General features: G+C 31.7%; 1 protein-coding gene across 1 annotated transcript in view; it reads right to left on the bottom strand.

Annotated features, from left to right (window-relative positions):
• The window catches only part of LOC134238931 (mucin-2-like), a 15,594-nt gene extending 9,976 nt beyond the window's left edge, over window positions 1-5,618 (bottom strand). The window contains exons 1-3 of the mRNA XM_062721047.1: window positions 5,383-5,618; window positions 1,109-1,269; window positions 38-272 (exon numbers count right to left, since the gene is read on the bottom strand). Of these exons, the coding sequence (XP_062577031.1) occupies window positions 38-272; window positions 1,109-1,269; window positions 5,383-5,407 (421 nt within the window). The 5' untranslated portion in view covers window positions 5,408-5,618. The remainder of the gene's footprint in view (window positions 1-37; window positions 273-1,108; window positions 1,270-5,382) is intronic.
• Window positions 5,619-11,878: the final 6,260 nt, after the last annotated feature.

Below are 11,878 nucleotides of genomic sequence, written 5' to 3'. Positions count from 1 at the left end.
CTTCCTCGATATCTTTTATACATCTTGAATTCTTTACCATGTTTACCCACTCGGAGAAGGCGGGCCTTGAAGCCTGGCTTTGTTAGGTAGGGATCGGAATAGAATTCCACACAGACCCTCCCAGAGATAGAGGTCAGGACTGGGGGGAGTGTAGAACCGCAGTACTTCACGTGATTATTCCCTCCACACGGACCTGAATACATCTCTATAAAGTCCCAGTTACAGCTGGCATCGTACTCCACATCGAAAGATAAAAATCGAACCTCAATATTCTGATAAAGGAAGAGAGAGAAAGAAAATATTTGATACACGTTTATCTTGTGGGCAGTATATTTTATTATTGAAGATTGGCTTTATGAAAATTGAAAAATTTTCTAGAAAGAACCGCCACTAATATAGTTAAAGTTTGAAAATCACTTGATGTGATTATGTACATGTAGTATATATTTTTAGAAAAATATGAATAAACAAAATAAATTATGGGCTGGAAAGTATTTGAAAATTTCTCAAAGTAACGTAACAAAACTATCGTGATATTACCATATACTCAGTATTTTATATAAATAGAGGACAAAGTTCACAATATTGTTTTGACGAAAGGTTTTATAAAGCACAAAGTTACTTAAGTACAATATTCATATATTACCAGGTTATGATCATTATTTACATTATTATATGATAAGATAAAGTCTAAGCGGAATTCTGCTTCACGTTTTACAAACCAAATACAAACTTAAAATACGAATATGTCTTTTTCAAAACCATGAAAATGGCGATTTATGTCTTTCTTGGTATTTTTAATACATTATGGCTCATGCTGATAATATCTTTATGTTTTGAATTCTTCAAGTTTTTCCAAATTAACATCAAAATAATTTCTTTCGTCAAAGTTATTTTGACTGATTTCACCCCTAACTGATTTTAAAAAGTTGGATAAGAGAGTTTTCCTTGGTAGCCATTTGGAAAAGTATTACTACATCAATGTTATTATTATTATGTATTCTTGGGTCTATATGATAAGAGTCCATGTGATAATTTACGTTCTTGTTTTACTTAGCGCCTTTTAATTGATTTTATTTGTTTGTAATACTTAAATAAATAACTATACCCCTTGATATGTTGAGATGTCCCAGGTACAGAGTGTGTTTGTTGGGTAAGGTTTCCCCTCCGTGAAGCCCGGGGTACTGATGAAAACTGGCGTGTCGTCCTGGAGAACGATAGCTTGTTGACAGGGCTTCGAACACCTAACCACCAACGTCAGCAGAAAAGCTGTAAAATACAGAGGTATATAGCTTAAATATTCTCACAACCTTTTCCGTTACATTCGTATTTGTTTAAGTATTTCACATCTCTATATTTACATTTGCTGTTTTTTAGTAAGCCAACAGTGAAATTGATTTGAATACCATTTCTGTATACTCACACGCAGAAGTATACACGGAGAAACGTGCGCTAACGTCACAATGAGGCTGCAGAGACGTTAGAAAATATTGAGGATATTTTTGATGCTTTAAGATATGGAAAATGTAAATATAAGGAATGTTTTTAAGTTTAGTGTGAATTATTGGTGAGTGAATCACACAGACTTGCACGTAGGCATATTTTTCATGAAGCAATATTGCACTTCAAGAAATATGCCTACGTGACGACAAGTCTGTGATTCACATATATGATTCACAAACCAATAACTCACACAAAACCTAAAAATACCTAAAAACATTCCTTAAGCATTGGTCTTACATCTTCAACTCAAAATGATTTCATTTGACATTGATTCTTTTTTAAATATTAATTTACATCTGTTTTGTCAATTTCCAGAATGAATGGAAATCAGTTGTAATACTATACAAAAGATGCAAGCAATATACGAGGGGTTATCAAAAAGTTCGTGGACTGAAGCTGTAAAATAAGTACTATGTAGTCCGTACTTTCAAAATATATATGGAACATTAAATAACATAAAATAAAGATATGTTGAAAATTTTAGCTTGATACGTTCTTTATTTGCCAAATTATTATAAAATTAAAACGGCATTAAATGATCACCTGGCGCCGTCGCAGTTTAGTTTCATGACGTCCGACAACGTCATTGTTTTTCAATGTTCGCTTCTTCTATCTCATATACTTATTTTGATTAGATTCCCTGGAGCTGTAAGGACTTCAACCCGTCTTGTTTATATGACTTTACAATGTCATGAACAGCGGCTTTCGATGCATAATGATCTTTCAAATGAATTTATACATTGGAAAAGATCCTCGCTTGATTGTGCTTGATTTTGCTTTTTGGCGTTCAATATCTACAACACATGATGAACGTCATTTTTTGACGTGATTGATTTTTCACACCTTGACTACAAATCGACATTAACTGTGCATCCCTTTTCTACCTGAATCTATTTTGGCATTTAAAACAAGTACTCTGGATGCATTTTATTTCTCCGTATCCAGTTTAAACATTTCTTAGGTCTATACCAGTTTTTTGGGGGGCAAAACTTTATAGAATGTTGGAAAAGGAAATGCCTTTCCCTTTTGACGTCATTTTCAAGGTCTTATTTGTTTGGACACTCCATGTAAAATTTACGATAAAATTTCATAGAACTCCTGGAATGAAGTAAAAATTCCATATTTCCTTTTTTATGGAACAATAGTGTCTCAACACATACCTGAATTAACGGAATATTTGGATATCAAATGTTCATATCAAAACAGTTTTACTCAGTTACACTTAGGTCGAAAAAAAGTCGTCTTCGAGGTTGCGCCGCCTGGAGATACCATTGCTTACAAAAACATAACTAATTCATTAAGAAATAAAATTCATGATTTATGGGTTTTTTTCTATAGATAGAAAAGATGATGCTAACTAGATATTTTAAAATTCATTGATGTACCTAAAACGGTTTTAATTTTAAGGCGCTAGTCCAAAAACGTTTTGATAACTCCTCGTATGTCTGTATATTATTCATTTGCAGGTATGGATCCTTCGTTTTGGGATGGAATCCTATAAGGAAGAGCTGGTTAGATAGGACACAATGTTTATTGGTATGATTATAAAAATTGTGATGCAAAATAGTTAAACGACCAATGACCAAAGTAAGTGCAAATTGTATGTTCAAGGAAAAATGTCTGGCTGCAGGTAAGATCGGTCGTAAGATTAGGATTTTTAGGGTTTTTTTTCACCAATCGTTTATTGAACTTTTAGGACACATTTGGGACCTAAGCCGTTCTCATCAACCACGCGTTTGTAACCCTCTCCCTGTACTGTCTGTACAAAAGAAGACAAGAATTTATCATTTTCTTGTTGTTTACAATTAATGTTGAGTTGAATGATTGTTGCTTGGTTGTAGTTTGCAGGAGTTGTTACATTATTTATTGCAGTTTTCATAAAAATGATTGTAATGAGCAAAAAGAAATATGGATCGCCAAGGTAACTGTATTTAAGGTTAATGGTGTTTTCATCTCAGTAGAGCGAAGAGACGTAGTGGACGAAATGGCGACAATTATAAGAACCCCCTGGTGATTCAAAACTTAATACTACACATTAACACATTGTCAAAATGTTCCTTATTAGCAAGTAATTCAGGCAAGAAAAAGACACAATGTCAAACTGTTCCTGTTTCCCAAAGATGTACATATATGTAGTAAAATGTGTAATCAAATTACAAACATAAATTGGGTTCATGGTAAGTGATTTCCAGCACACTGGGATCTGTGAACATGGTCCAGTTAGCTAAGTGCTTTGATTTAAGAGTAAATCAAATCTCAAAATCGAAGACTTAGAATAGCTTATAATGAAATATGGAGATAGAGAACAATAAACAATAATCGAAACAATAAAAATGGGGTGCAGAGCAAACACGGAGCTATATATATAACATCAGGTGTGGGATCAGGTGCCATGAAGAAGTTAGCATACTCTGATGACCGGTCACACCTATCGTGTGTCCCTTGTCAAGATCGGAGGAACGGGGAAAATATGTAGATAACTGAGCGTCTATTGAGTTTTCATACATGTACTAATTCTTTGATCATTACGGTCAAAGAAATAGATCATGCATGAAAACTGCAAGTCAGCATTCGAATAAATGATAAATTGTATTTTCTGACAAGATTATTGTATCGACCACAGATCTTGCAAAGTTTAAATGTGTCTTTAAACGAGACTGTTGATATTCTTGTTTCTAAAAGCTTGCCTTTTTAGAAGTTGTTTGCAGTATAGATCATACTTCTGCGTATCGAAACAGCTGGGAGACATAAAACCTCATATGCAGATAATTGGGTGTTATATTGCTACATAAGTAAGAGAAGTTGACTATAGATAAGTTAGATAACACGTTTATCATCACGTTTAATTTATTTTCAGAAAGAAAACATGTTAACATTGTCACCAATGGGAAAACAATTATTGGACTTTTGCTTTATACTGTCCACCATCTTTTTCGAAAAGATATTTGCGACTTTTAAAACTTTATCTTGAATTTTAAAAAATCTAAGTTTTTGACTGGAAAAACTTTGATTCGATATTCATGATGAAAAAGATATAGATTATTTTCCCATGGAAAAAAATAACCAACTGAAGCAAAACCCCAATATAAATAAAAGCTAAGATATTTATATTTGAAGAACTTTATAAGAAGTATGACCCTTTCCTTTCGATTTTGAAAATTATGACATTATTGCAATAATGTCTTTAAAATTTGAGAGAATTTGCACAATTTATCATAATTTTTTTTTAAAAGATTGCCTAAAACATAAAAAGGTGATTTTAAATTTTTAAAATGCTTTTTATTGAAATAACCACCAGTTTTATTTCAAAGACATAGCGATTACAAGTAAAAATTTAAGGATCTCAGTAATATCTCAACACCTATGACATTTGGTTTTGAAGAGCTTTAGGTTGAAAACACCTATTTTAAATGGAGGGGTTCAACTGCATTGTAAATACATGTACATTTTGGAATAACTAGCCTTCATTATACATTCCATAATTAAATGTGACTTCTTTTTCTACATGTATCAAGACACTGTGGAAAACAACTTTAACATTCAAGGTCGGAATGTTAATTGTATGCCTGTTTATTCATTTCGATGAGTGATTACTTACTTTGGCAATATAAAATATTTGCATTACTGATTTTTTTGGTGAAATTATAAACAAATAGAATATGTTGAAACATTTGTAAGGTTAAAATAAAATGTTATTTTTATGAACAAAATCTGCTTTAGATATAACTGCAATTCTTATTCAACACAATGTTTCTCTTCATTATAAGTATTAAATTATTTTTTTAAAACTTTTTATATCATAGGAAGTTTTTCAATAAAATTAAATAATTTATAGTGAATTGTATAAAACGTTAATTAACATGCTATAAAATAACTCACTGGTCAGAATTATCCTGGTTTCCATCTTTATCCCACAAATCTGGAATTAACTTCATAATACCTCCCCGGCACTGATTCCATCACAGGGCGGTCAGGGCCATTCCACACAAGACTATTGGCTAATCCCACCGACAGGCTATTGTCACCAAATGTCGAAACGTTCTTCAAGGATTACCCCCCTTGTTTCTTCTTTGTATCATTGAATAATCATGAATGTGATGCACCTCCTTAAAAGTAGATAGACAACTTTATTGACTGCCAGTTTCAGCAAATTTGTTTGTTTTGGTTGAAAAAAGGACACCTTTGAAAAGATATTTACTTTAGATTTAATGCCAGGTATTGTCTGGTGTTTAAAAATGTGCCAATTTCTTTGCTTTGAATAAGTGTCATTTAATCTAGCGGAAAAACGATGGTCAGTGAAAGCAAAATGATTGTTCAGTTTTAAATAAAGTGAAAATTACTATTCAGGTACAGATGCAAAAATAAATCTGGGTTGACAAATAAGTAAATAATTTTCACACGGAAACTTACCTGGGTTTATATTAAAAAAAAATAATCCAGGATCAGAGATTCAAATGCGACAAATGTTGAAAAGAAATAATTAGCGGGAGGCAAAGCGTTTGGATAGATCTGTTAACCCAAGCTAGTATTGCAAGGCCGTATAAAAGGACCTCATATACGTTGTATATTAAAAATAAATAGTTACAGAGGCCGTTGGCCCTTGATTGAATTTTCTTATTCTTTCAAGCTCGCAGTTTACAATTTATAAAAAGGAATCAGTCTTTTGAAATCCCGATAAAAGAGAGGGATAGTTCTCCGTGAACCTTTATTATTAAGGCAACTGGACTGCAAATAATGTTATACAAGGAATTTTCATGCTCTAAAAAGTATTCTTTTAGCTGTATCACATTTACATATATTCAAAAAATAATTTAAAGTATGATAAAACATATATCATAATTTTAAGCTTACATTCCACGATTTATTGCATGAAATATATCTTGAGAACACTTAATGTGAAATTCATTCATCCATACATTTATAATCTTTTGAATCTTTTGTATGTGTTGGTACATTGCTTTCTAGAGCCACACTTTTAAATTATTTAACATACACCTGAGTATGTCAAGGAAAGCACTATAATTTATTTTCACAGTGCGTTAATATCGACCATTTTAACGCACTTAGAAAAAAAGTTCACGACTTAGTCAATAAAAATAATTATTTGAACCCTGTTGGATAACTTTTCGTCGATGACGTCACTTCAGAATCTGAGCTATGTAAACGTTTTATATTATGGTCTTTAGGGGTAGAAAGACGACGAAATGGAACCCAGCTTTGTTTGCTTATTGAAAACAATTTTCCAACACAAAAATTATGGTCCTTTTATAGGTATATGATACTGAGTAAGTATTTAGAAGCATAAAAAAAAATGTTATTTCCGCGCAAGATGATGGTTTTTTTTTTACAGTTATTTAAATAGATTAGTAAATGTATGGAAAAATTATTTATGCATTTTATATTTTTGATTTGTATTTGATTTTGTAAAGTTTCTGTTGCCAAAGTATAGCCAATTGGCAATTGTTGCTTAGATGCACGAGCGATAAGCCTTATATATAATACAATAGGGTATGTTATTATTAATCTAAGGAAAGTTTATTTCAATTTTTTTCATTAATTTTAATGAGAGTTCTCAATTAATGAGGGAAGATCAATTCATCAGTCTTTCGATGGAAAGAAGTATAAGTAAATAATGTTGCTATTACTAAAACCTAAGTCAGGAAATTTTTTTTACACATATTTTTTTAAAGTTCATTTAGTGTCTCCATGGTAAAAATAGTGATGGACACACCTAACGCACTTTGAAAAAAATAAAAGTGCGTTGATTTTGTCCCATATTTGACACACTTTGAAATTTCAATGGAAAAGAAATAATCACAACATGAATTCATAGTCCCTTAATTTGATTCTGACACTTGCTACAAATATTAAAACCAACCGAGATTTTAAAATAAAAGGGAAAATATCCTAAGGTTTTTTTAATCAATACAATTGATTAATTTTTCGCAACAGAATACAAACAAGGCTAATGAAGCACAAAAAGTTTAGTTAGTATTTTACACTGATCTTTTGTAGGGATAAAGCTTTCATTTTATACAGTGTTGAAGAATTACTAGCATGTGAAAGGCAAGGATGTCATATAGAAAAATGTTTTCCTTCCATTTTATTCTGTATTATGATGTTTGTTTGGGTATTTGGAATCAAAAATGTTTTATCTGGAATTTGTCAGGTATGCACGATGTATTATCTGGCTTAATATATTATTGTGCAATTGTTTTCTTTACGGATCATTGAGCAAAGACGGAATATAATATTTTAAGGTGAGAAACGCAAATAGAAAATAAACACTCCGTAAGTCTTAAGTTTGTATGTTGATATTTTCTTAAAAGATATATTTTAATGTCTTTATGTTGAGGCTTTCTTGCAGCAACAACAACAAAAAAATAATTCACTGTTCTTTGCAAATAAAAACTGCATTATCTGCAATGAATTCATCACGTAAATTAATGACATATAAGTTAGAACATTTACCGAATTCTTTTGTCAAAGATATTTAAAACAAAAGACGAAAACTTGCATCAAGTTTAATAATTTCAAAATGAAGGCAATACAATAGTATGTCAAAATAGGTCTGTACGATGGAATTACCTGTTATGAGTAAAATTAATGTGAAGTTGTTTTCTTTCTGGTTCATTGAACGAATTTGGAATTAAAACACATATGAGGAGAAATTTCTCAAATATATAAAAGTTACTATCATTTGAAATACACATTTAAAACTAATACAATAAATAAAGATTTGGTATGCATATTCAGCTGAAATATTAAAAAAAGACGTTTCAGTGCGAAGATATGAAATTAAACAATGTTGTTTTAAGAGACAAAAAGATACAGGTGTGGTTAGTCCCAAACACCACTCCAGTTTTGATTAGATATATTTTCTTACCGATTAAGAACAGGTTCACGATGACCAGCCACGAGGTGCTATAATTACACTTACCTTTTAAATACCTTCTATAGGCCCAAGGGATTATATCCTCTTTTTAATACCTCATAATATTTTCATACTCGGTCACGCTCCATTGTGGTTGTGTTATTTTGGATCATCCATCTACTTCTGAATTACTTAAGTAAAACAAAAACACTTTCATTTGACAAATATTTATTTTGAGTACCTTTATCAAATGATCGATTCCCTTGAAATCAAGATAAATGCAGAATACTGTAAAAATCTTATAAACATAATAACCCTTTTGTTTTTTATTTAATAGTGGACGTACTTTTAAATTCTATTAATTTTTTCAGTTGACTGAGAATATTCTGAATACACATGGCATTATTTTTATCAGACACTATCCTGTCTAATCATTGTGATGTTTCTATCTTGTCGTAAGATGAGGTTTCTATTAGTCTCTACATTTCTGTCTTCCATGTGCCTTATATGATCATGGCAATGTTTCTATTAGTCTCTACATTTCTGTCTTCCATGTGCCTTATATGATCATGGCATTGTTTCTATTAGTCTCTACATTTCTGTCTTCCATGTGCCTTATATGATCATGGCAATGTTTCTATTAGTCTCTACATTTCTGTCTTCCATGTGCCTTATATGATATGATCATGGCGATATTTCTATACCAGTACTTACCTGATGATGTTTATATCAGACACTATTTTGCTTTATCAACACATTAAAACAAAACCCTCATTATGTATTCTTTGAAACCAAAAACCTAGAAACCAATAATTATAAATATACAGTCACAAATTCTTGTATCAGGTTTGTAGTATTATCACAAGTTATTTTGGCCGTCAATAGAGATTTGAATTTAAAAAAAAAGCGTGGCTGGATAGTATCTGGACATGGATTCTGTAGAAATTTCATCTTCAGATATTTTTTATCATTATCTCATTACCACCAGAGATAATCACCCAGGATACTTTGTATTGGTGTTAAATCTTATTTTTTGACAAAAAAAAATCTTACAAAATTAATAAAAGGTCCCGAGCAATAAGATGTTTTTGACAAACTTTTTAATGTTGAAGTATGTTAAATATTTACCACTCCTGAAGCTAAAAATCCAAACACTAGCTGAAATAATTATTTAAAAACATGTTTCTGTAGAGGATTGAATGTATTGTGCTCTCTTTGAGCATGTACATTTATGAGTAATTTTCTCCTTAATTGCAATACATTCAAACGCCCTGTAATCTTACAATCATGCAACCTTAACCAAGTACTGTCATTGCATCAAAACTTCACACTATTTATCATTCACACTAGAGAAATTGTAATTATTATTATTTATAATAACTGTTTTATAATTATGGAACGAAATGAGCAGATATGTGAAGAGAAGCAGGGACACATTTAAAACTATTTGTCTTGAAATCTCCCACCATTATGAAAGCACTACCACCTTTTTATGTTGCTACAACAAACTTATTAACGAAAAAATGTTATCTAGCAAATTTAACATAAAAGATTTAATCAAAGTACTCAGAAGTACAGAGAGCCGGGCTCATTTACAGAGTAGAATGGATTTCTTACATGAATCACATTTATATTCTGATGAAAAAATTATTTTAAAACTATCAATATAAATGATAAGACACTGACAGTGAGTTTTTCAATCCTAATACCACGGTCCGATTTTGTCAGAATCAGAATTAATCTGGTACCGCAGCTGAATGTAAACAAACAGGCCAGTCTGGTTCCCTCTCCTGCTTTACCTCGTATGTGTAGAGAACTACGGTAACACTGATTATCAAAAATCCTTACGCTAATGAACTATGTTCTTTGACTTATGAAGTTTTCAAAGTCATTACTACAAATGTTTATTTCATATAGATAAAACTTCGTTTTATTTTTGTTGCTTTATTTAGCGTTTGTATTATCTCAAAAGCGGTTGAGAGTAAGAACTATATTTTTGCACGTAACTTTAAAATGGCGACTATTGGGTTAACATCCTGCCTTGAACAGGATGACATAAGCCGGCAATTGCTCTTTGAGCAATAAGCCCGGCTAAAAATGATTAATAGATTGCAAAAGACGAGTTTCTTGATATACAGTAACTTTTCCACCTAATATAAAGGAACATAAACAGAAGTCTCTTGCTGTGAACTTAAATTAATCATTTGTTTATTACATCAATAACGTTTTATCAATTTACAAAAAGAGTTTTCAATTCCCGATATATCAAGTTGATATCAAAACAAATGATAGTACAGAGTATGACATATTTGTTTCATTTTTGTTTATTTATTAATGGTAACCAATAAATGCATTATGATAAACTTTATGACTTCAACTTCATTGTCATATACCACAGAGTTTGACACAGCTGCTTCGTAAACGGTATTTATTACACTTGAAAAAGACGTCATCGGTAATCTAACAACCATGCTCTATGATAAACGTGTTGACTTGAACTTTTCAATCGTCAACTTTCCTTACTTATGCTGCAGTACACCTTTGTCAGCTGCATACGGGGTTTATGTCTCTCAGTTGATTTGATACACAAGAGCATGCTCTACCCATGAACAATTTCTAAAACGAGGTAAATTATTGGCAAGAAGTTGCTTAAAGAAGAATATCAACAGTCTCATTTAAAGTCATGTTGCAAGTTCTACTGTCGATACAATGACCTTGTCGGCAAATACAATTTATCATTACGTCAATTGACTGACGTTTTTCATACAAATTGTTAGGTCATTATATACACACTGAGTTGACGACGGATTTTTCCGTTATTTCCCGATCATGACAAAGAGCACACGGCCGGTGTGACCGGTCGGCAGGGGGATGCTCACTCCTCCATGGCACCTGATCCTACCTCTGAGTTTGTTTGTTTGTTTGTTTGTTTTGGAGATCCGTGTTTTATGGATTTCCGAGCTCAAAAACTTTTCTCTCCTTATGTACTTCATCAGTAAGTCTGATGTTGATTGATATCTTTAATGGAATTTTTAGACCATAATTTTGAACTGACACTGAATGTTCTACGAATTTTTCTGTTAGATCGTGCATGGAGTACATCCTTGGCGTGACCAACCTACAAGAAATGCTTACACCTCCATGGTACCTAATCTCTTATCTGCAACTCAACTCTTTTTATACCACTGAATTAAAATTAAAGATACTGTCACATATTTTTTATTACATAATGTCATTTTGCACCTCTTATTTTGCTTTCTGTTCTGACATAGCAAAGAATGAACTTTTTCATTATAATGGTATGTTAGGCGGAGGTAATCATTTAGTGAACTCAGTGCTAACATTGCCTCTAGTTTCATTTAGATCGATCACTGTTAGTAATCATAGCCTTTGTCAGATAATATAAATATATCTGTTTAAAAAAAACGATAGTTAAATGCCCAGTTCTGTTGTAAAAATTAATATACTATGGATCAGTACATAAATATATCAAAATGACCT

The sequence above is a fragment of the Saccostrea cucullata genome, unplaced genomic scaffold (genome assembly GCF_032062105.1).
Source record: "Saccostrea cucullata isolate Sc308-1 unplaced genomic scaffold, CSIRO_AGI_Scuc_v1 ctg383, whole genome shotgun sequence".
Taxonomy (NCBI): domain Eukaryota; kingdom Metazoa; phylum Mollusca; class Bivalvia; order Ostreida; family Ostreidae; genus Saccostrea; species Saccostrea cuccullata.
This window is presented reverse-complemented; position numbering and strand designations above follow the sequence as displayed.